The 26,060-nt window shown below is 36.0% G+C and overlaps 3 protein-coding genes across 6 annotated transcripts; 1 reads left to right on the forward strand and 2 right to left on the reverse strand.

The window, feature by feature from the left end:
• Positions 1-143: 143 nt before the first annotated feature.
• On the reverse strand, positions 144-5,626 carry casp9 (caspase 9, apoptosis-related cysteine peptidase). The gene is made up of 10 exons (XM_058763286.1): positions 5,301-5,626; positions 4,667-4,865; positions 4,354-4,458; positions 4,183-4,235; positions 3,421-3,597; positions 3,219-3,308; positions 2,842-2,989; positions 1,735-1,923; positions 1,506-1,615; positions 144-379 (listed from the first exon to the last, which is right to left on the reverse strand). Exons 1-10 carry the CDS (start codon positions 5,433-5,435, stop codon positions 272-274), a joined length of 1,314 nt encoding a protein of 437 aa, XP_058619269.1. The 5' UTR covers positions 5,436-5,626; the 3' UTR covers positions 144-271.
• A 3,703-nt stretch (positions 5,627-9,329) lies between these two features.
• On the reverse strand, positions 9,330-18,064 carry nol9 (nucleolar protein 9). Of its 3 annotated transcripts, none has more exons than XM_058763823.1 (13): positions 18,040-18,064; positions 15,234-15,760; positions 14,704-14,926; positions 12,819-12,949; positions 12,443-12,587; positions 12,243-12,339; positions 12,012-12,109; positions 11,664-11,825; positions 11,128-11,380; positions 10,868-10,982; positions 10,379-10,553; positions 10,105-10,238; positions 9,330-9,841 (listed from the first exon to the last, which is right to left on the reverse strand). In XM_058763823.1, the coding sequence occupies exons 2-13, from the start codon at positions 15,705-15,707 to the stop codon at positions 9,719-9,721; spliced, it is 2,130 nt and encodes a 709-aa protein (XP_058619806.1). In that variant the 5' UTR covers positions 15,708-15,760; positions 18,040-18,064; the 3' UTR covers positions 9,330-9,718. The 3 variants fall into 3 exon arrangements, with proteins under 3 accessions (XP_058619806.1, XP_058619805.1, XP_058619803.1); XM_058763822.1 differs by lacking the exon at positions 18,040-18,064 and adding an exon at positions 16,532-16,670; XM_058763820.1 differs by lacking the exon at positions 18,040-18,064 and adding an exon at positions 16,072-16,462 and having other exon boundaries at positions 9,331-9,841.
• On the forward strand, positions 16,698-25,899 carry zbtb48 (zinc finger and BTB domain containing 48). Of its 2 annotated transcripts, XM_058763818.1 has the most exons (11): positions 16,700-16,846; positions 18,010-18,747; positions 18,951-19,246; positions 20,088-20,199; positions 20,333-20,425; positions 20,506-20,592; positions 20,700-20,854; positions 21,127-21,263; positions 21,392-21,556; positions 24,935-25,023; positions 25,128-25,899. In XM_058763818.1, exons 2-11 carry the CDS (start codon positions 18,010-18,012, stop codon positions 25,569-25,571), a joined length of 2,316 nt encoding a protein of 771 aa, XP_058619801.1. In that variant the 5' UTR covers positions 16,700-16,846; the 3' UTR covers positions 25,572-25,899. The 2 variants fall into 2 exon arrangements, with proteins under 2 accessions (XP_058619802.1, XP_058619801.1); XM_058763819.1 differs by lacking the exon at positions 24,935-25,023 and having other exon boundaries at positions 16,698-16,846; positions 25,128-25,336.
• Positions 25,900-26,060: the final 161 nt, after the last annotated feature.

Genomic DNA, 26,060 nt, shown 5'->3' on the forward strand with positions numbered 1-26,060 from the left:
ACACTAAAAAAAATCCATCTGTACTTTTACAATTAACAAGTTAAATGTTTTTAGTGGTTTATATTTGTGAAGTTTACCTTCTGCTTGCAAATGTAGAATTCTAAAAATAGAATCATGTTAAAAACAAAATTTCCAGTGAAATGTTCTGTTCACATGGTTAAGTTTATGGTGTAAACAAATTACAAATATGTTTTTTAATCACATTATATCAAGTACATGGTAATGTACCACTGCAGCAAAATAAAAAAAAAATAAAAAATTCTTCAAGTGATCATGACTGTGAAGATTGAAAATAGAGATGTTTTCGGAGGAAGTTGAAAGATCCGGGCATTTGTTTATACAGGCCTTTGGCAGATATCTGGGAGACTGCATCATTAACCTAAAGAAAATAGATATTTCATATATTTAATTTATCTTAATGCAAAAAACATTCAATATACCATATCTCACAAAAGTGAGTACACCCATCACATTTCCATTTTAGTATACCTTCTCAAGGGACAATACTATAGAAATGAAACTTGGATAGATTTTAGAGTAGTCAAAGTGCAACTTGAATAGCAGTAAAGATTTACTGTCCTCTGAAAATAAATCAACATACAGCCATTATTGTCAAAAAAGCTGGCAACAAAAGTGATAACAGCTATACGTCGTTTAACCATGCAAAGCCACATGTCCTATTCATCATGTTCATGTTTTTGTCTGCTTGAAAGGACCATACAAATTTGTGTATCTTGTATTAGAGCAGTTAAAATTTGAATGATTCCAATGGTGATCTCATTCAGCAAAATGGTCGACCCTCGGGTTTTGAACAGCTATAAAAATTATTTATATAATTTACATTAGGTGGTTCTTTGACTTTAATGCACACCATCTGTGATTATCCCGCTTATACCATGATCACTTGCCAGCCAGTAGTTAAAGATGTCATTGATGTTTGCAGCACAAAATTTCAATGAATATAAAATAACAGTAGTTTTCATAAGTTATTTCATCTACAGGTCGTTAGATGTAGAATTCTGCAGTGTGGTAAATAACATTTGTTTGAAAAATTTGCTAATTATGCGTGTAAATTAAAAATATATAATGTAGCATTTAGTAGTGAACATTTTTATGGATTTTTATGTTTTGACGTGTGCAACAATATCCAATCTGCATCACAAGTGATTTAAAAATCTGATTTTTTGTTTCAGTGTAAATGCAACCTAAAAGTATGAATAAATTTTACGTCTGGCACCAGTGAAAATATAGCACTTCAGTAGTTTGAGGAGCAGACTATAGTTTTTGCTTGGCATCAAATCTTTTTAACAAATTATCTATAAGCTAGCACAATATATAAAATAGCAGAATATCTACTACTTGATATGATACATACCATAATTCTGCTACACTCCAACTGGTAGCATTATTATTGCATAATTTGGTTTGGTGTGGTTTTTCCATTTTTGAAGACATTTATTGTATCTATCAGTTGTTTTAAGAAGCTTTACAGGACAAAGACGTACCATCATTAGCATGGTCACCAGATCATGCATGGCCGCATTCTCCTCAAGCACACGATCAAGATTCTCCACATACCAGGATCCGGCCTGCGTGTCCCTCCAGGAGACGTAGCCTGCAAATGCATTAGCATGTGTCATTTACTTGTGTTTGCCAGTCAAAAGGGAAATATTAAATCAACCAAAAAACTATTTAAGGCACAACATGTAATTCTGTAATGACCAAAACACAGACCTGGAAAGGTTGAGTAGGACACCAGGATATCGCTGGGTGTGGGCAAAGTGGCCCGAGCATCAAGTTCATCAGACGTGCTGAGAGAGTCACTGCTGGAGGATATGGGAATAGCGTCCATCTGGTCATCTATCCCACCCATAGAGGGCTCCACCTCATCTGGAGAAACCTCAAAACCTGTGTCCTTCTCACCTACAGGTGAGAAGAAAAAAAGTTAGCATGATCTGAAAAACTACAGCACACTAGGAAATGTTATATTTAAAAACCTCTGATTATTTTTAGGTGTGGTCACATTAACAAAATTTTGGAAAAGGTCCATTATCTATGATAAATTTTGTAGCGACATGAAGCACAGCTTACACAGTAATCTCCTACAAACCAAGCAGCTTTCTGTTGGTCAACACTACGAATTCAACTTGAACCAGTTGCGAAATCTGCATGGGGAAAATTCTTCATGGTGAGCTGTAATACTAATGAAAAATCAAAATCCTTAGCTTAAGCCAGGCAGTGATTCATCTTTTACGAATCATTAAAATATTGTTATCCAGGATGCTGTGAGCATGAAGACTGTAGTGTACACTGTGTGTTTTTAAGAGCTTAGCTTAAAGGCCCCAGTATACTTCAAGCAAAAATGAAGAATGAACTGGTGTGATATCATTTCTAAATAACTAATAACTAAATAAGGCCAAAATGAAGTTCGCTCATGCAAATATCCACACCTATGATCAAACTGCTGTTTTCTCACCACTGTCATTTTAGTTGTGTTTTTTGTTACTGAGAGGAAAGCATGCATTTATATATTCATCACAACGTCATTTTCAGCAGTGTTGACAGCATTCAAACTTGTTTTTACCTCTAAATAAAGAACAAAAAAACAACAACAACTCTGTGAGTACATCAATGCCCTAAATGTGTGATATGAATATATAGTGCTCATAAATGTGCTGTTGGGATTATTCTCAAATGAAACCCATAGATGTTTGAACCTGGAAACAATATTCCTTAATCAGATTGAAATGACTGGATTTTGAACATGAAAATTAGCTAACGATGGTAATGTGACCACACCTTTTGGCTACAAGACTTATGAAAGATTTCTGAGATGCCCACCTCCTCCACAGGCCTGGATGAAGAACAGTTTGGGCTTTCCCTGCAGAGAAGGACAGTTCTGGCCATTGAGGTAGTTTGTGATTAACTGAACTGGTACAGCTGGTCCGTCAACACCATGAACTGCTCCGGGAAAACGATTGTGGTTTGCCTAAACATTAGAAAAATGACGAACACCAAAGCAGAATGAGAAAATTGCACTAATGTTTTTGTAATTGGATAGCTTGATGGTGTTCTACAAAAAAAGAGGAAGCAAATAAAATTTATTTGCAGTTTGTACTTCTTTGTTGAAAACTGTCTTCATAAATGTGAAAACAAATATAACATACAGTATATCCTCTTTTTTTTTTTGAAGAAAAAATATATGTGACTGGTTTTACCTCAGTACCATGTGACAGGATGATCACCACACAGCAGTCATACGCAGAATGATCCCTCTTTGCTAAAGATGCCATCTCGTGTCTTATGCGCTAGAGAGGGGAGACATTTTTATTTATTCATTTGTACATTTTATTAAAGACAAACAGACGTTTATCTAACTGCTTTGTTTACAGTGAGAAGAAGAGGAAGCACTGTGCTTACTTTGTACTTCAAGTTCCTTTTTGCAATAACCTCAAAGTTGAGAGCTTTAAATCTTTTCTCCATCTTGTCGCAGTCAATGTCAGACCCCTTTCTATCTTTTAGATCACATTCTGGGTCAAAATCCACATTGTTTATAATCAGGCAGATCCCACATGGACTAGCATCCATCTTATAGCTCTGCACAAAAAATATTAAGTGGGTGGTTAGGTACAATGGTGCAATTAAGTTTTTTTTTTCTTCTTATGCTCACCAAACTGGTATTTATTTTATCAAAAAATACAGCAAAATACAGTAAAAATGACTTTTATTACAATTTAAAATAAATACAGTTCTGTCATGAAACTTTAGATGGCTAAGTCCTAACTCAGTCTGATATAATCACATCATTATTCACATGGCACAGCAGATTGATTTTTGTTTTCAGCCAATGAGCTCACTGCTCAACATTAAAATACTTGGCCAGTGTTTGCCGTAGCAGTTTGCTGCATGCTTGAATAACCCTCCACCTCCCCCAGCTCCACCTGTCTAGATCTGCTACGGGTAATTAAAAATAGTATTAAAATATAATAGTATTGGTGTTAATAAACATTTCTTATAATCAGTGTGGAAAACAGTTTTTTTTGGAAACCATCCACTTCAAAATTTTGAGAATATTTTCTGCGCACAAAAGTAAGAACATTTGTCCACAATTATCAGTGAATAATTAATAATGAATGACTTTTAAAACATTCAGGATTGTTCGCTGAGAGTGATCACAGTTACCTGTATACTGTCTATTCTCTTTCTGGTTGGTACCACCACTTGAGTTTCAGAAGCTGCGTAAATGAATAAATCCAAAGGTTATTCATGCTTTCTAACCAAACTGCCCTTTACTTTTTAATAACAGATGAGAACGAACATACTTTATTGAGAATTAAAACAAGACTGACTCACATGGGTTAAGAGGATTGGGCACAGGTAGTCGTACTGGTCTCAGTGGTTCTAACCGTGATGGAGTAAAATCAGGTCTGTCTGGTTTTTCTGTATATTTTGGATTTTCTGCATTGAATCATAAGATCAAATAAGATATCTCTACGCATCTTTTAATATACTTTAGGGAAAATTCATTGCAGAATGCCAGTTACAGGTAAGGCTCCAGAAGATCATGGGTAGGTGAGGGTGTTTTATGTTCCACTGTATTATGGGAACATCCCAAGTAAATATATCCAAGTAAATCCTGTGTTTTTAATGGAAGTAACACACTTACGTACTGGCAGAGGGATCGGCGAAGGCTGTACAGGGACAGGAGGAGGCAGACGAGCACCGTCACCACACTGAAGGAGCTCTGCGAGGTCAGGTTGGCCAGTTTCTCGCAGACACTCCAGGAAGGCTGGGAAAGCCTGACTCCCTCTCCTCTCTAAGTCTATCACCAGTTGCCTGGCTTGGTCACGTGATGTTGTCTTGCTCTGTTAGGAGAACAACAATGTTTCACATTTGCAGGCTTGCAATAAGGGAACCACTCACACATGAATGGTCATTTCATCTTACCTAACTAAACTTAACTAACTAAACAATGCACATTATTAACAAGTGAAGTGTGAACATCCTGTATGAAGCATGACAGTTAAGCAGACTGTTAGAAACTGACAGTCTGAGTTTCCTTTCACTTTCATGTTACCATACAATTATAATGACTGGTGACTTTGACAGTTACTACGCTTAGAATTGTTCATTTGTGTTTCACAAAATGAAAGAAAGTCATACTGGTTTGATAAGGGTGAGTGAGTGAATAAATAACAAATTGTACTGTTCCTTTGTGAACTTTCACAATGACCACATGTGAACTTTCATAATCTCGTTCCCAGTTTCCCATTTATGTAAACAAAGACATGAATATTTACCCGTATTTCTTCGATCGTGTCCTGGGTGAAGACCCCCTTTGACAAAAGTCCATCGCAGATGTCTTTCACATGTTGTAATACCGTGACTAGATTAAGCCTGTTCCGCTGAAGTATCTGTCTGTGTTTGGGGTCCATTCTAGCAATAATTCGGTATTAAAAGTGTTTATGACTATGAGACGTTTTAAATATGACGAAATATTTGTTAATTAATGTGTGGAAGTAATATACAGTAAACGCGTAAAAAACAATAAAGCCTGAACCGAGCTGAATTGACTGTTAATCGACACAAACCGGATCTCTGCTGCTCGGCGCTTTTATTATCTTCCTTGTTTACATCTAGCTGGCGATGACGTCACGCCCCCTGGGCTCTGGGCTTGGCAGGGGTTTTTTTTTTTTTTTGTTACCAAAGTACACATTGAAACTGAAACGTTTTAAGTTGAACATGTTACTCATGTGATTTCTGTCAAAATGAAAAACAAAATTTCATACGAAGATAAATAAACGTAGTTTTTAACTGTATGGAAGTGAAATATAAAATAGCAGCTAATATTAGTGATAAAGTTCCATATACATAAAACGAAATAAATAGGAGTCATATTAAACATTGTAATAATATTACAATGATATAAAACAGTAACCTTTTTTATTATTCTCGTACCACATTTTCTTATATTGTTTGCGTGGTAACACAATAGGTAACACTTGTTAACTATTAACTACGACTTTTCCCTCAATAAATTCTTAATTAGCTGCTTATTAATAATTAGTAAGGTAGTTGTTAAGTTTAGGTATTGGGTAGGATTAGGGATGTAGAATAAGGTCATGTAGAATAAGGCATTAATATGTGCTTAATTAGCACTAATACATGGCTAATAAGCAACTAGGTGTAACTGTAAAATAAAGTGTTACCGTTTGCGTAATTACATGATTTAACATCAGATGATTCAAAATTAAATAAACCAAATGTGGCCCTATATAAAGTAACATTAAAATTTTTAAAATAAAGGTAAAAAAATGTGTATTTTATTATTTCTGCTTTCTATCGCAGTGTGTGTGTGTGTGTGTGCACTGCTTTGACAATATTGTACATAAAATTATGTGTTGGGAGTAACTAGTTACATGTAATGGAATTACATAATTTAAAATAAATGTAATTGTAATCTGTTACAGTTACTGAGAAAAAATGTGTAATTAAATTACAGTTACTTATGATAATATAAATGATTACAAGGAGAGTTACATCTTAATTTCACACACACACACACACACACACACACACACATATACACACACACACACTTGTTTCGCTATCCTTGTGGGGACATTCACAGGCGTAATGGTAACCTCATTTTAGGTCCCCACCGTGACACGAGTCCCCATGAGTCTGTGTGTATTCAGGTTTAAGTCCCCACCTGAATATAAAAACAAGTACACACACACACACACACACACACACACACAGTCTGGTTTGCTATCCTTGTGGGGACTCTCCATAGGCGTAATGCTTTTTCTACTGCACAGACCGTATATTCTATTGCCCTGCACCAACCCTACACCTAAGCCTACCCCTTACAGGAAACTTTCTACATTTTTAGATTTTCAAAAAACTTAATTCTGTGTGATTTATTAGCTTGTTTATCCTTGGGGACCTCAATTTAGGTCCCCACCGTGACACGGGTCCCCATAAGTCGGTGTGTATTCAGGTTTAAGTCCCCACCTGAATAGAAAAACAGGTTCACACACACACACACACACACACACACAGTCTGGTCAACTATCCTTGTTGGGACTCTCCATAGGTGTAATGCTTTTTATACTGTACAAACTGTATTTTCTACCACCCGACACCTAAACCTACCACTTACAGGAAATTTTGTGCATTTTTACTTTCTCAAAAAACAAACAAACAACAACAAAAAACTCATTCTGTGTGATTTATAAGCTTTTTTACCCATGGGGACCTCAATTTAGGTTAGGGTTGGCCCCATGACACGAGTCCCCATGAGTCTGTGTGTATTCAGGTTTAAGTCCCTGTGATACACCATTGTGTATTCACAATTAGAATGTTTGTTTTGTTATTAATATTTATTTATTAATGTATTTATTTATGTGAAGAAGAGTTTGTGTACACAGTCATCTATCAATTATCACCACTAAAGACTGAGTTTGAATCAATACAGTTCTAGCCATCAGAGAAAGCACGCGCTGTGGGTTACCATGGTGATGCGGGTTGTGTTTACCTCAGACACTACCAAGCTGCGCCTACGGAAAGACACTGAAGTTTGCGTGTGCTTTTGTTTCTCCTGATAATTCAGGTACTTTTTAATCTGCTTGCGTGATCCGCCCCCGGGACGTGAAACATCCCCACCAGGATATATAAACCTGTACACACACACGTTTCTGTGAATTTCCATAGACTTCTATTACTTTTATACTGACCAAACAATATTTTTTATCCCTTAACCCAACCCTAACCCTAATCCAACCCCTTACAGAAAACCTGTTTGCACTTTCAGATAAACACCATTTACTATTTTTAATAATTGTTTTCCCTTGTGGGGACCACAGGCCGACAATGTCAAAAATTTCAAGTTTTACTATCCTTGTGGGGACATTTGGTCCCCACAATGTAGCATAAGCAAGTACACACACACGCACCCACACAGTCATAGCTATGCAAAGATTTGAGCTCAAAAACAGTATCATAGCTATTAAACTATATCTTACAATATTTAACCTCAGAACTATCTCAAAGTAGAAAGGTGCTAAAGTCTGATTTTGTAGTGGCTATGCTTTAAAATTAAATTATAATCTTAATTCAAGCAATAATGAATTTTGAAAGTCTGACGGTAATTAATGTTGAGCACTACAGTAAGGTTAGTCCTGCCTGCTTTAAATGTTTGAAAATGATTACACAGTTGAAAACATTCATTAGAAATTTAGAAAGTAATCAAAATCAAATGTAATCAGTTACATTACTGTAATAAAATAATTGAAAGTTACACTACTTATTACATTTTAAATATTTATAATTTGTAACCTATCAAATTTCCAAAGTAACCTTCCCAACACTGATTATCATGCCAGTATAAGTACTTTGAAAGTGAAAATTGGAAAACTGTAGCACCACCTGCTGCTAAATACAGTGAATGTTGTAAAGCAGCAAGAGAAGGCAGATACTGTGAAGTCAAAGGCCAGTGTTGTTTGTGTAATTGGTATGTTGTGGGATTACAAATTTATTTAAATGTTTAATTTAGATTCCAATGTAATAGTGTACAAACTGAAGAAGTTATATACATTGTATTTAGCATTTATGGTGAAGATGATGACATCAGATGAACGATTCAAGAGGTCCCTGCCAGTTCCTGTTCTCTTATTGTAAGTCTAATGAGCCAGACGACGGAGACTCTTGCCTTTTGTTTGTAATTGCTCTTGATGCCCCTGCCCCAATCTTTGGGCAGTTAGGCTGATTAGATTAGGAGTGGTTAAATGGTGCAGGATTCTATACCTGAATACCTCATTTGCATGCTTAAAGGTCATCACCCAGGTGCTTTGTTTTCACTCCTAAGCACTGCCCCCTAAATGTATTTAAAACTACAATGTATCACTGCTTTTAGTTAGATTTTCGATGACTACAGCTACCGACAGCTTGTGTTCTCAATAAAAGAATCCTGCTGAAGATACAACCCAAAGTCTCCTGGTCTTCACTTCTGAGTTGCCTAAACTTTAGAAGACATAGGTTTACAACAGTATGTTTATACCTAATGCATAGATCCAGTGCAGTAAATAAGTGCACATAAAGACACCTAACTGAGGCATCTTTTGCATTGGTTGTAAACGAGGGGATCTCAGCAAACATTCAAAGAGGCAACAAAATGGCAATTAAAATAAGTTGAATTAAAATAATTTAAATGCTAAAAAAAACAAGCAGTTTTGTTATCATTACAGTATTATATTGTATTCTACAGTACACTGTACTAATCCATTCACTTCTCAATTTAAATAAAAATAAACAGATCAGTCAATGAGAGAGACTAATTTCTTGACAAAAATGAAACCCACTTTAATATTTTACAGTCTGCATTACCTTGGTTTGGGAATGTGGCTTGGTAAAAGAAAACAAAGACTCTTAATAACATTTTCTTAAATGACATGTTGACAAACTGTAACAGTACAGCAAATCAAAACACGAGGAAGAGTTTCCCATAAGGATCTTAAACATGGAGCCATTCAACAAGAGATAAAGAAACAGCATATGCACTCACACACTCCATCTCTCCACAGTACACAGATCAAAAGCCAAAATACTTGTGGGGATTTGTACATTCAATGGCCAATTTTACCTCAATATTTAGGGTATAAAACAAATACAAGGATATAAATGTCGTTCACAGAAAGCAGAGTCCATACAGAAGAGCTTAGTTATTTGACTTTATAAAACCAGGCCTTGCCAATCCCTTGTAGATGTGAAGCTTTCCTGCCCCTTGGACTTCAAAACTGTAGTCTGTGGTAACGTAAGGTAAATCTCCTTCAACTCCATGCTGGAACAAGAGAAAACAACAAAGACCTATCAAGTTTTGATAACCCTTCAGCACTTAACCATCGCACAAATGGTTATATCATTTGGACCTTTATATTGAGTGACTTAATTGTAAAATGCATCCCTTGTTTTGTATAACAGGAACCCATTTCATGATCTACACTACCAATGAAAAGTTTGGACTTTTCAAAAACATTTAAAAAAATAAAAATAAATTAAAAAACCACACCTTTGAACAGTAGTATTTAATGCTGATTCATGTACCTGCTTGGTGAGCAATATTTTAGGCAGAGTGATCTCTCCCAGCAGGAGACAGTTCACATGCCTCAGGACAGAGGGGGACACTGGAGTAAGCAGAAAATACAAACCACGTGCCATGTCTACCCCTCTCAGAACACCTTAAAAACACAACAGCAGATAAATTACATTTAAAGGAAGATTGTATAATCTTGCATTGATGTATAACAAATATTTGTAATGGAAAAACATGTGAATCTGAGAAATTGCATAGCACATATTAAAAGCCCTGAATACACACCTAGGCCCACGCATTGACAAATTGGAGTTTGTGAGAGTACAACAGGACCTCCTCTGCCCATAACCTTTTCACTGACACAGCATAATCCCACTATACTGGCATTGGCCGCATAGAAGATGTTGTTGGGTGCAACCTCACAGTGTGTTACACCTATAGCCACTGCTGAGTGTGGGACCTGCAATAATAGCACAAAAAAAAACAAACAAACAAAAAAAAAAAAAACACTTACTTAAGAGAATCATATATTGCTCAAATATAAAATAAAACACAAATAAAAAAAAAACACAATAGAAAAAGAAACTACTAAAATTACAGTCATAGATGATCAGAAAAGTAAAATAAAATCTAAAATAAAATAAATTAAATAAAACAAGACAGAACAATAATAATAAAATCATGAAAAAATAAATAAAATATAAAATTAAATATGAAAATAAAAATAATAAAAATATAAAATTTTTAAAATAAAAAAATAAATAAAATAAAAACCTGGTAGGGTATGAAGCAGTGGAGCGGGCGGATGGGGCCAGGTTCTGGGGACTGCAGCTTACTGAAGTAGCTGAGCAGAGCCAGGTCTCGTAGCTCATTACTGCGCTGATGTTGCCTATGAGGAATGCAGGATGGGAATTTGTAAAGTAGTAATATCCAAATATGTACAACGAATCTGAACTAGTTACATGTACACCAAAACAACTGCCAACTGATCAAAGGTACAGTTAAAATCCAAAAGGCACAGCTGGCCAGCTTACATTTCTCCAGATGTCCCAGCACCTTCAAATTCTGATTGGACATTAAGAAATACATGAGATCGAATGGAGGGGTGGCTGGCTGGCTCCTCTGTCAAGGTGGGCGGCGTTGGAGGGTGTGTCTGCCAGCCGCGGGCAGTTCTGAGGAAGTCTGGGGTAAGAAGTTGACACTGTGGCGCATTTCCAAAACTCAGCTGTACCACATGCGTAACAGAAAACAGCCGAATGAGGTCGACCAGTATCTGAAAGCCATGGCCTGTGAAAGAGAGAAAGACAAGATAAGTCAGTACCAGAAACTCTAACGAAAACTATTATTATATCTATTAAAAACAAAATAATAAATTTTAAATATTCTTAATAGGGCTACCAATTTATAAAAAAAAAAAAAAAAAAAACACTTCTCACCCAGCTTAATCAGTAAATCAAGCTATTAAATTGACTGACAGTCCTAATATTTGGATAAATATTAAAAATCCATTGAGTCAATATACCATTCAAATCAATATTCCTATTTCATATGCAATATTTTTATAGCTGACCTCTGATCCAGCCCATAGTATTGATGATGACCGGACTTTCTCCACTGACATGGCGCCAGAGGGATTTGAGAGACTCCAGATACCGATCGATGTCAGCCTGACAATCTGCCTGACCATAATATACCATGTGCTCTGGGTCACGCAGGTGTGTGAAAGGAGGCCCTAATAAAGAACAATCATAAACGTCCATTTTTGGGGGTACATAAAGAACATATCCTAAATGGAAGACACTTTTGAATTTTTATAATACAAATACAAAGCTTTTGAATTGACAATCATTTTAAATGATACTGGTGAAGAAAAATGTACTTCCTGTGGCTATATGGAGATGGAGTGTATGATACATACCCAGCAGTGGTTCAGTAACTGTGTTCAAGGAAAGACATCCGGGAGGGGTGAACTCAGTCTGGCCTAGATCACACTCCAAATACTCTACGCTTGCAGTACTACACACACACACACACACACACACACACACACACACACACAAGGTAGAGATTGCTCAATTTATTAGTCTCAAGATTACTCTTAATTTATCTTCTTATTACTACACTGATGAAATAAACCTCTTGAACTCACTGATTGAGCAGGCTGTTAATAAGGTGTCGATTGAAGGTGGATTTGCCAGAGGACTTCCCCCCACACGTAAGAATTATGGGACAGCGGTCAAACTCCCCTGTGGGCAAAATTATTATTATTTTTTTTTAAATGATATATTATACAATCATTTGTACAGTTTCTCTCAACTTTTTAATTATAGAATTAGTCCGACTAGTTACCTGCCCAGGCACTGACCAAACTGCTTATAGCTTCTCTGTAGCTACGTGATGCCACCAGACCCTGTGCACAAGGTCCACGCAGAGCTGTTACACCCACAGCTGACAGAACAGGGTTATATATGGCAGCCTGAGACTTCAGCTCCTTCTGCAAGATGCATAAACACAGACACAAATATATCTATGTTGCTATGCCAGGATGCTCAATCAAACAATGTCACAAGCACCACAGAGTCAGTGTTTACATTCTTCCTACAAATGGTTTACTTATAGTTTGCATCTGCATATTAAACTGGGAATGTATTTTAACGTCACAAACAATATACATATCAGGTATTTCAAACAAGAATGTACAAAATCTGAAAAGTCACCAACTTACGGAGTTGAGGCCAAAGATCTCTGAGAGCTCTGAGAAGCTGGTAAGGAAGCGGGTGAGCGACGTGTCCAGAGGCTCCAGAAGTATCACGCAGGAGTCAGAGTCCACCTCACTCATGAGCTTTTTACTTGGTTCTAGAAATAAAAACACAAATTGCAACAGAACATTAGAAAGCGAGTGCAAATGAACTTTGGTGCAGGTAGAAATTAATTTAAGGCAAGACACTAAAGACAAAAACTTGAATGCACTGGTTCATTTTGAGATTGAGCTATTTGGGTTTTTGTGCATCTAAAATACATGTTTAAGTGTTTATTTTATGGCACTTAACCCTCAGGCCAGTTTGTTTCTTCATCAGAACAGATTTGGAGTAATTCAGCATTACTTGCTTGCCAACAGATCCTTTGCAGTGAACGAGTGCCATCAGAATGAGAGTTCAAACAGCTAATAAAAACATTACAATAATAAAATCAATAAAGTAGTAAAATAAAATCAATACATACAATTCTTACTGGAGGAAGCAATATTACGAGTAGCGGACTTTTTTTTTTAGCTGGAAGCAGTGGTTTGAACTTAAAAACATCTTATTGATGGGGTTATTGCAAACATGCAGCTTTTCACTTCACAAGACGTTAACTGATGGACTGGTCATTTAGATTACTAGTGGATTATTGTGCTGTTTTCATCAGCTGTTTAAACTCTCATTCTGATGGCACCCATTCACTGCAGGGGACTGTTTTGCTAAATTTCTCCAAATCGGTCCTGATGAAGAAACAAACTTCTCTACATTTTGGACTAACTGAAAGGGAGTACATTTTCAGCAAATTTTCATTTTGGGTGAACTATCCCTTTAAAAGCCATTTTCCCAAAATGAGTTCTCTCTCATGTATTGAGCAAGACACTTCAGAAGCAATTACATACACTAAACTTTCCAGTTTTATTCCTATCTATATTTTGATGATTTTACAGAGCTGTTTATTTACATATAATTTGCCTGATTTTATACAAATTTTATTCCTAAAAACACTTTTTTCTGACTGTTCACAGTATTTCCTGATTCATGGACTGATTGAAAAAAAAAAAAAGAAAAAAAAAAAAAGAAAAAATAATTTTGAACCTGGCTTTATTCAATGTACAGATTTCTGGGGCCTCATTTATAAAATGTTGCGCAGAAACCATCCTAAATTTGATCTTACGATCATTTCTTAGATTTGCGTACGAGCGATTCATAGAATGAACGTACGAACAGAAATCGCGCATACGCCTCTTTCAGATGTGAAATCTATGAGTCGCAAATGATCTTAAACTTGCGATCTTAAACTTGCGACTCAAACAAGGCAGAGAGTTGAAACTTGAATGGTTTCAACTCTCTGCCTTGTAAACGACTCATAATTAATGTCATTAACATATAAAATATCACCAATCATCATAATTTAGAACAGGGAGCTGCAAGAACATCTTACATTTTCAAAAACCTGCAGTACTCCGACAATAAAAAGTGCGTACGTCTGCCCAGACCCTGATGTGACGCCAAGCACTTTTCCACGTCAAAGACCGTTTTTAGAAATATGAGCGCTGGCGTGGATTTAAGTGTACACACACTCTAAGATCAAATCTGAGCGTACGCATACTTTATAAATGAGGCCCCTGTTCTGGAAATTTATGCAAAGTGCATAAATGCATATTAATAATGTATATATAAACATCACATTTCAGCAAACTTACATTAATAATTACAAACATTTTTTGTATAATCAAATAAACTAAGTATGGTGATATCTACTACTACTTTTACCCTATTAACCTGCAATGTCTCTCCTTAATAGAAAATATGAGGGTGAGAAAACAACAAAAAATATGTAATAAGGAGGCTGGACACTCCTGATGCTACCTGAAGAGAAATATTTGCGAACAATGGCTTTTGCTTCCAGCAGCCCCTCTTTCTTGTTCTTGCCGGAAGGGGGGTTGTTTCCTAAGGCCGTGATGGTGAGAGGGCAGTGAGACGGTGGTGAGAACAGGGGGTAAGGCTGTTGGCCCTCCTCGATGGTGAAGCCCAGCACCTCTACGTGACCATAGAGGCAAGTGAGCAGGCACTTCCCACGGAAACACAAGACCTGCACAAACATCAGACACAAAAGTCAGTCTTCTTTCAGAAACTAGTGATGGGGGATCAATATGATTAACTAACCAAGATTAAAGTTTATGAATGAAATTATAGTAGTCAACATTTGAAGTGGATCAAAAAAAGTTTATCAAAGTTGTCCTAAGACAAGAACGCATTTTGGTTTTAGGACAACTTCAAATGATCCACTTAAAATGTTGACTAGTGTGTGTGTGTGTGTGTGTGTATATATATATATATATATATATATATAAATAAATAAAGTGTTTAAAAGCATACAGCTGAGATTATCAGTCTACCTGGCTTTGTTTCATGACTAAAACAGCACGGTTGTGGGTACAGTCAAAGTGGGCATGGAATTGAAGACCGCCCTCCTCCATCTGATCTGTTTTAGGTGAGGTTGAACTCTCCATGCCATTCTTAAGAACACTATTGGCATATTCACTCCATTCTTGAGAGTCCACTGAACTGCTGCTGTCCTCCAGTTCTGTGCCTCCATTTGTATGGACATGAGCAAAAGTCACAGAAGTGGCCTTTTCCTTTCTCTCCTCAGCACAACTGTTTTCAGGGATAGGCTTCGTGTACAACTTCTTCAACCGTTTTAATGGCGGTTTCTCCCTTTTGGTTATCTGTTGCTCCAACTTTGCAGTCCCAGGACTTGTATTTAGGAGCGATGAGTCCAGTCGGTGTATCTTTTTGCGCCATTTATTCTTGCCATGGCGTTTAGTGGAGTTTTGCGACCGAGAAGAAACCTTGTGGACTTTCATTGTCATCCAATGAACTCCAACAAGACTAAAACCGTCATAAATCCAGGGCAGGGAGGCACCTGTGAATGAAGAGTAATGACAGCATAAGCACGGCTGGAGCCACTAAAAGGGTTTTAAAAGTTGATGGATAGAAAGATAGAATAACGAAAACTTAAACAGAATATCATTAAATTGTTGGCTTAGTCCCAACCTGTTATTACTAGTACTACCTGTTGGCTTATTTTATTCAGTTGGTAAAATATGATGCAATATTATCGTACCACACATTATAACTAATCTCTAGTAAGCGTATAATTTGTTGTGATATACTTTCACAGCTGTTAGTTGTTAAACATAACTGCAGCGATGCCGTTAGTTCACGTAACGTTACCTGTTTAAAGTGAGAAGCCGTTTTAACCGGTAACAAAACAGGTTTGAATCAAATCAGAAACGCGGAACACGTATAAATAGAGTTTCTGTGAATATGCTGTTGTTTCTATGTAACTGGCAGTGGCTTCATGCGAGCATCAAATCACGCTGCACGATGCTGTTGTGGTTCCACTCCACTAATCAAGACGAAGCTGCTCATTTCTCTCTTTTGATCTGTTTTAGGACCGCACTGTCACTGTTTGATGAACGCGTTTGAAAGGATAAATACAGTAGAGACAAAGATGAAGCGTAAAACATTAAATATAGCACTCTCTGGTTAACAGAAGCAATTTTGTGCAGCGCTGAGCGCTCACATTTAGCTTTGTGCCATGTGGTGGACAGTAAAAAATGTCACGGAGTTCGACAGAGTTTTGATTCTATACTACCATCCTGAATAAATACTTCGCTATAAAATACTTTACCATTACTTTCGGAAATGTTATAAAATTGAAGAATTGGTGTGCAGTTTGGTTGTATGAGCTAAACTATTCAATCAGTTCATATTTGAAGAAATTAATTCCCAGCGTAATAGGTTGACTGGCCAGCTATCGGAGACTTCCAACAATATTTCAACGTCACTTCCTGTTTTGTTTCAACATGGCTTCTTCATGTTTAGCTCAAATTAAGCATTTGATGCTATACATTATATAATTTACTTAGTAAGTTACATAACGCATATATATGGGCTTTCAGTTTATGAAAAAAAGATGAGAGCAGTGATCTAATTTACGCCAAAGGTGAGTCATAAACGGTTGATTGTGCGGCGAGTAGTTTAGGGAGCGTCATTAAAATGCGGACATCGTGGTTAACGTTAAGGTAATATTAATTAACCAAATAGTCGTTAACTAGTCAAAGTTATCCGCATAGTATGGGAAAACATTCTTGAGCATGGATTAATGAAAACGTGCAGAATTATACGGTGTACTGTTTTATCAAATGAACAGCGCCAAAATAAGCATGAGTTTACGATAACCAACTATGCTTGTAGTACAATAATTGCAGTATTTTATGATTTTCAAGAATTGCTCAAAGTTGTGCGACCACTACAAACATTGTATCTTAATGAAATATTTATAAATAATTACAGTATAATAATAAAACATGAACATGTTTTCTAATCGTAAATATCTGATTAAAATTTGTAAAAGTAGTTTAAAATTTCAACTAAGTATTTTTAATATTGAATTTAAATGAAAATGTGCAGAATCATTCTGTGTACGTTTCGTAAACTGAACTACGCCAAAATAAGCAAACTATTGCTATAAACCCCTATGCTTGTTTTGCAATAATTGCAATATTTCATGATTTTCTCAGATTATTTGAAGTTGCATAAAATATTTATTAGTAATGAGTATAATAAAACCAGGCCTCATACCACATTGTTTATTTTACATAAATTTTTTATAATTCTAAGAATGAACTTTTTTTGTTATTATAAATGCCCATTAAAACAATTTGTAAAAATATTTAAAATGTAAATGAGACATACATATACACACATATATATATATATATATATATATATAAATTAATTTAATTTATAATTTGAATATTTAATTTAAAGAATATTTGTGAACTGTTCATAAAACAAACTAAACCAAAATAAGCGAGCTATTGCAACAAACACCTGTGCTTGTAATACAGTAATGGCAGTTTTTCATGATTTTCAAAAGATGTTACATTTATTAATTAGCTTGAGCTTTTTGGATTATTATAAATATCCGTGAATTAGTAAAAATGTACATTTTTAAATGAAATATTTATATAAAATTATAAATATTCTATTTAAAGTAAATGTATACATTTATTAATTTATGCTGTATGTTATGTTGTCTTTATCTGTAATTTCATTCAGATAAAATGACTTTTAAAATTAGACTGATGTCTCCTGCTTGTGTAGATGGAGATACTTGCTGAAGGGACTTCTCACGCTCAGCGGGTGCTGTCCTTGCTCAACCAACAGAGGGGTCACGGCCACTTCTGTGATGCCATGTTGAGCACAGCGAGTGGACAGGTGCATCTGGCCCATCGCAATGTTCTGGCCTGCTTCAGCCACTTGTTCCAAGACCCCAGTTCGAAGATGTCATGTATGAAGATCGACCTGCCATTAGAGTGCCCTGATGATGGACTAGAGCTACTGCTTAACTTTTTTTACACTGGTGAACTCCAGTTAGACAACAGCAATTTAGAGAAGATTCAGAATGCAGCTAGCGGACTATCAGTGCCGGATTCTTTTATACCTTGCCAGAGTTTGCCAGGTGTAGAGAATTTACAATCACCTGTCTCGAGTGAAGATGATAAAGACAAACCACTGTTCCCTCTCACATCTGCAGACGCTCAGCCTGATCACACCCCGAAAGGAAAGACTAGATCTTGGCAGAGGATGAAAAATAAGCCCGTAGGTTCAGAGGTCACAGCTAGCGACGATGACCCTCCTGCCTCGACGTCTACTACCACCACACGTTCTGGAAGGCGTGTAAAAGGGCCCAATCGACTAGTCGGGGAAAGTCCCATGGCTACTGTGATGAGGCAGGGAGCAGGAAGAAGAAAACCATCATCTCTAGAAGACAAAGAGCAGGAGACTTCTGCCACTGAGTACGGAGATCACCTCAAACATCAAGACATGAGTGAGACTGAGGTACTCAGTACATCCATATTCAATTCAAATAATTTAAACTTGATCGTCTATGCATCAATCTGAAAATTGAATGCATTGATTATAAAAGTTGCTGTAATAATGTGTCGTGTAAAATTTTTGACCTAATTTCATTTAATACCAAATCAAAATTCTTGCTTTTACTTGTAATCTGTTGTACATTTACTGTTAATTCGCTGTTGCAGGTGGATGGATCTGTTGATAACCAAAATGACAATGATGTCGACAATGACGATGATGATGACAGTGACAGAGGTGACAGTATGGATATTCTTATTGAAGGAACTGATGAAGAGTATGTGCCTCATGATTCACCTTGCTCGACCTCAAAGACTCCACGGGGAAAGCGCAAACGACATGAAAAAAGTACCAATAAAGAGAATGGGGAAGGAACGTCTAAAGACAGAAAGAAAGGCTCTGTCCAATGTCCAACATGTCATAAAACATTCCTCAGCAAGTACTACCTGAAAGTACACAACAGGTGCGTTCCTCTTTGTTAATATACATATGTACGTTTTAGATTTTCTCATTAAAATTACGGATGGACACATATTTTCGATGCTGGGGAAAAAGGATTGTGTTTATGTCTTTATACACTTATGCAAAGGTGACCAGTCAACTGTTTGCCAAGTTCTGTTGTTATTGTTATTCTTTAAAAAAATGAAATAGTAATAACATATGTATGTTTTAATATCTAATAACAATACATATGTACACACCACCATTCAAAAGTTTGAGGTTAGTTAGATTTTTGAAAGTTTCTTATGCTCACCAAGGCTGTACTTGTTTGATGATAAATACAATACAATCGTGAAATGATATTGCAATTTAAAATAACTGTTTTGTTTTAATATATTTTAAAATGTCATTTATTCCTGTGACGCAGTGCTGAATTTTCAGCAGCCATTACTCCAGTCTTCATTCTAATATTCTGATTTGCTGCCCAAGAAACATTTAATATTATCATAAGTGATGAAAACCGTTGTGCTGCTTAATAACTTGGAAATGGTGATTCATTTGTGAGTAGAATGTTCAGAAGAACAGCATTTATTTGTATAGAATGCTTTGTTACATTATAAATGTCTTATTATAAAATGACACATTTGATCAATTTGAATGTGTCCTTGCTGAATAAAAGCATTAATTTCTTTAAAAAATGTTACTGACCCCTAATGTTTGAATGTTTATATATAATTAATATTGTATACATACTGTATATAACATTATTTTTTAAATGCTATTTAATTATTTTTTGTAATTAATATGACTCATCGTGCCTTAATGTGAAGTTCCGTCTTTCCTTCCTTCTTGCTGTCTGCAAGGAGACATACAGGAGAGAAGCCCTTTGAATGTGCTAAATGTGGGAAGTGCTATTATAGGAAGGAGAACCTGCTGGAGCATGAAGCCAGAAATTGTCTTATCAGAGCAGAAGTGGTGAGTTTGAAAGTGGAGGACAATTAACAATATGCATAAATACAATAATGCATCATTTTTGGTAGTTACTGATGCACAAATGCAGCTTTTATATTACTAATACTTACTTAATGCAACTTTTGGTTTGTGCCAGGTGTTTTCGTGTTCAAAATGTACCATGACCTTTAAAAAGCGACATGAGTTGCGTCTTCACACGGTCACACACACAGGAGAGATGCCCAATAAGGTATGTCATCCATTGTAGAGGTCAGATATGACCTTTTATCAAGGGACATTGTGCCCATGTAATTTTACTTGTCATATTAGTGCACGTCATGCCCTGAGCAGTTCATGCAGAAGAAAGACCTCAGGATCCACATGATTAAAGTTCACGGAGCTCCCAAACCACATGCTGTAAGTGACTCTAATGCAATATCATAATGCCCTGAAAACTGAACAATATGATTTATTTATTTTTTTTCCTGATTACTGATGTATTATCTGTCACATGTCTCGTCTAGTGTCCGCTGTGTCCCAAGTGTTTCCTGTCCCGCACTGAGCTACGTCTACACGAGGCAGCCAAGCATCGTGGTGAGAAACTGTTTGTGTGTGAGGAGTGTGGCCATCGGGCCTCCAGCCGCAACGGCCTGCAAATGCACATCAAAGCCATTCACAGGTAAACGCATGACATGAACAGCAAAGAACTGAAACGTGCTTTATTTATTGTTTAGACTGATTAATTATTTCTGCCTGCTATTCAAAGTCGAGGTTGTTAGCAAATGCTAGAATTATGCATGCATGTGGTGAAAAGACAATAAATAATGTGAATGAAAGAAAGCTGGACAAGAAAGAAACCTTTTTGTGATGTTTATATGTGTAATCCATTTTGCATGTTTGTGTTTACTGGTTGGATTCTCGCTGAGCTGTATCTGTTACGCTTCTTTCCAGAAATGAGCGTCCTTTTGTGTGCGAGTTCTGCAATCATGCTTTTACCCAGAAAGCCAATCTCAACATGCACCTTCGAACACATACTGGAGAGAAACCTTTCCAGTGCCACCTCTGCGGCAAGACATTTCGGACACAAGGTAATTTCACAAACAGAGTGATTTAGCTCTGGCTATTTTGACTTCTAGTTCATTTTTAAAATCAAATCCATGCAGTTTCTTTATTAGTTTTGTATTATTAAACAAATGTTTGCTGATTGTGTGAACAGCGAGTCTGGACAAACACCACCGCACGCATACAGGAGAACGGCCATATAGTTGTGAGTTTTGTGAGCAGCGCTTTACTGAGAAAGGCCCTCTCTTACGCCACATAGCCAGCAAACACCAAGAAGGTCGACCACACTTTTGCCACATCTGCAACAAAACCTTTAAAGGTAAGATATCTGGACAAATACACTTCTGAGGCAGTTTTGAGAAAGATTATATAGATAGCAAAAAGAAAAAATATTGTTACATATTATTAAAAATTATGACATTTTTAAAATTTAAAATTAATAATTTGCATAAATTATATGTTTTTATTAAATTAATTAACTTTTATATAATTTACATACAATTTGTTTTATTTGGCAACAAATATTATTTTCATTAATGTCAAAAACAATACATTATTTTATATATATATATATATATATATATATATATATATATATATATATATATATAAGGGTGGCACGGTGCACAGATGTCACGGTTCGGCACGCACTCGGTTCGGGGTCACGGTTCGATACAATTTCGGTACAACGGGGGGGAAAAAATCTACTATGCTCAGTTTCTTTTCATTTATTTTGAACAGACAGTAGTGCAAATAAAAAAAAATTCCATCTAGATGTGAAAATACTAAATATTATTACATGTTATATATATAAAATCTGTTTTGTTTTCATTGTGAGTTTACACAAATAAAAGCAGACCTTTATACAGTGATTATTAATGAGACAATAAGTGTTTAAAGTTGATTTTGCTGGTAAAAGGAAACGGTTGAAGTGATCGCGCGCACACACACACGCGCACACACACACACACACACATCAGTTCCAGCATTGCTAACTTGACAGCACAGTTGGTACTTTATCAAAATAAAATACAGTGAGCCAAACATCAGCGCGTGCCTCTGTGTCACCGTTGGAACGCAACTGAAGTACAAAGCCTATTATTTACATAATAAATAATAGTTTAGCATTCAGATAAGTTGCATCTCAAATATGGAAATATTATGGAATATCTGGATTTGTGCCGAATGAGAGAGGTAGGATACACGAGCACAAAGCTACATTTCGCAAACAGTTGAGTTATCAGACAGCGCTGCATTACTGCGGGCGCCCCCTTCTGGATTGGGGGTGAATTACCTGTATTCGTCGTAAGGCCTCATGCAGCGAACTGAGACGCCCGACGGCTCGGTATAAATACATGTACCGTGCCACCCCATATATATATATATATATATATATATATATATATATATATATATATATATATATATATATATATATATATATATATATATATATATATATATATATATATATATATATATATATATATATATATATATATATATATATAATATTTTATATAAATATAAATGCTGTCAAGCGATTAATTGCATCCAACATAGAAGTTTTTGTTTACAGAATATATGTAATGGGTATATTTATGTATATATAAATACACACACATACTGTACATGTATACATATATTTAACAAAAATATGTTATGTTTATATATTAAATATATTTTAATATAATTTAAATTACATGAATATAAATATACATGTAAATATTTTCAAAATATATACATGCATGTGTGTGTATTTATATATACATAATAAATATACCCAGTACACACATATTCTATATATATTCTGTAAACACAAACTTTTATTTTGGATGCGACAGCACTAATATATATATATATATATATATATATATATATATATATATATATATATATATATATATATATATACACACACACACGTGGTTAGAATTGTTTTCTCCTGGTAAATATGATCAAAGAAGGCTGTGGAAATAAATCTGCATTGTTAATTCTTTTGATCTATTATTTAAAAAATGTACAAAAATCTAACCTTTCATTGGATAATAAGAATTTAAAATGGGGGGGAAATATAATTATGAATTTATTTTTAATTTTTTTTCTAATACACATTGGACACAATTAACGGTAGCCTTTTATTCAATACATTTTGAAACCTCCATTTGCCAAAATAGTATAGGAGTTTTCTCCTATAATGCCTGATGAGGTTACAGTGGTTTTCAAACCTGTCCTGGAGGCACCCCTGCACATTTTGCATGTCTCCCTCATCTAACACACCTGATTCCTGGTGCTTCTCTTCAGTTCACCCCACTCATTTTCTACAGGGTTCAGGTCAGAGGACTGGAATGGCCAGCAGAAGCTTGGTTTTGTGCTCAGTGACCCATTTTTGTGTTGTTTTTAAGGTTTGTTTTTGGATTACTGTCCGGTTGGAAGATCCAAACATGGCCCATTATAAGATTTCTAACAGAGTCAGTCACTTATTGATTTTTTTATCTGTTGGTATTTGATAGAATCCATGATGCCATGTGTCTAAACAAGATGTCCAGGACCTCCAGCAGAAATAAAGGCCCACAACATCAAAAATACAGCAGTATTTCATTGTACACATGGGGTACTTTTTATCCCTGTGTTCACCAAACCCATCTTGAGTGTTTGCTGCTAAAAAGCTCATTTATTTTAGTTATATCTAACCATAGAAGCCAGTCCCATTTGAAGTTCCAGTCGTGTCTGATAACTGAATATGCTGGAGTTTGTTTTTTGGTGAAAGCATTTTTTTCTTTTTTCTTTTTCTTTCTTGAAACCCTCCCAAACAACATGTGGTGATGTAGGTGCTGTTTGATAATTTATAAAAGGTTTTTTGACCCCGAAACTCAACCTTTTTTTGCAATTCTCCAGCTGTGGTCCTTGGAGAGTCTTCAGCCACTCAAACTCTCCTCCTCACCGTGCATTAGGACGATATAGACACATGTCCTCTTCCAGGCAGGCATGTCCTCTTCGTAACATTTTATGTTGATTGGAAATTCTTAATTATTGTCCTGATGGTGGAAATGGGGAATTTTCACTGCTCTAGCTCTTTTCTTAAAGCCACTATAAATGCCTCATTCATTCACTTCACTAATTTGTAAAGCTCAATTATCTTTTTCTGCACATCAGAAATATATTCTTTGGTTTTTCTCATTGTGATGGATGATTATTTTGTGATGGATGATTGTTTTCCCTCCTATTTATATTTCTGTGAAACAGGAAATATATTTCAGATATATTTTACTCATAAGAATTTCTAGGGGTGCCAATAATTGTGTCCAACATGTATTTGAGAAAAAAACATTCATTTCATAATGATATTTCCCCCCCATTTTAAATTCTTATTCTCCAATGAAAACTTAGATTTTTGTGATTTAAAAAAAATAAAATAATAAAAGATCAAAAGGATTAACAATGCAGATTCATTTTCACAGCCTTCTTTGATCATATTTACCAAGGGTACCAGCAATTCTGACGACGTGTATGTGTGTGTGTATATATATATATATATATATATTGTATATAGTTTATATTTGTACTGCTTATATATTTTAAAAAATTTCATATCTAAATTGATATACACACACTTTCTATCATTTTATACTACATAAAAAAAACATGTATTTATTAAATTAAAATAATAATTAAATATCCCATAATACCCCATCAGCCATTGAGCAGCTCCGTGTTCATGTACGACGTCACAAAGGCATGAGAAAATTTGAGTGTACTGAATGTGGTTACAAGTTCACCAGACAGGTATGAATTAGATGCATTTATGGATTAATATATATCAGAAAAATAACTTTTACATTTCCTACTTGATGTCTAAGATCTCAGCATCTCTATCCTGCTTTTGACAGGCACATTTGCGCCGACACTTACAGATCCACAACCGTGTGGAGAACTACAACCCCAGACAGAGACGCTTGCGTAACCTGGTAGTGGAGGACGAGAGCGCAGCTGCCTCATCTAGTCCTCCCAGCCAGGCAGAAGCTCAGGCTGGACCAGCAGACATGGTTAACCTGGTTATCCAGCCAGAGGCGGTTGTGGTGGAACGGGTCATCTCAGCCTCTGCTGGAGGAACAGGAGGAGAGCAGGCCACATATTCAATGACTGATGGAGCAGTGAGTGGTGAACAGACTGGGATTGCTCTGACTGGAAGGACTGATGGTGGAGTGGAGCAGACTCCGTTCACTGTAGCAGATGTGATGGAGCAGACCCTGCTGGTGACCGATGCGTACCCCATCCATCAGTCCAGTGTGGTGGTGGAACTGCCCAGCTCTTCAGCTGATGGGAAAGTCTAAATGAAGGGACTCATTGACTCATGACAACAAAGTATGCAGTTTAAAGGGTTAGTTCACCCAAAAATGACAATTCTGTCATTAATTACTCCCCCTCATGTCAATCCAAACCCGTTAGACCTTCGTTCATTTTTGTAACACAAATTAAGATATTTTTGATAAAATCCGAGAGCTCTCTAACCCTCCATAGACAGCAAGGATCCTACCACGATCAAGGCACAGAAAGGAAATAAGGACATTGTTAAAATCCATGTGACTTCAGTGGCTCAACCATAATTTTAAGAAGCAACGAGAATACTTTTTGTTTGCAAAGAAAACAAAAATAACGACTTAATTCAACAATTTCTTCTCTTCCGGGACAGTCCTCCGCCATTATCGACGCATGTGATTCACCTTGTTTACAAACACATGCGTCAATAATGGTGGAGGACTGTCCCAGAAAAAAAGAAATCGTTGAATAAAGTCGTTATTTTTGTTTTCTTTGCACACAAA

The sequence above is a fragment of the Onychostoma macrolepis genome, chromosome 23 (assembly GCF_012432095.1).
Source record: "Onychostoma macrolepis isolate SWU-2019 chromosome 23, ASM1243209v1, whole genome shotgun sequence".
NCBI lineage: Eukaryota > Metazoa > Chordata > Actinopteri > Cypriniformes > Cyprinidae > Onychostoma > Onychostoma macrolepis.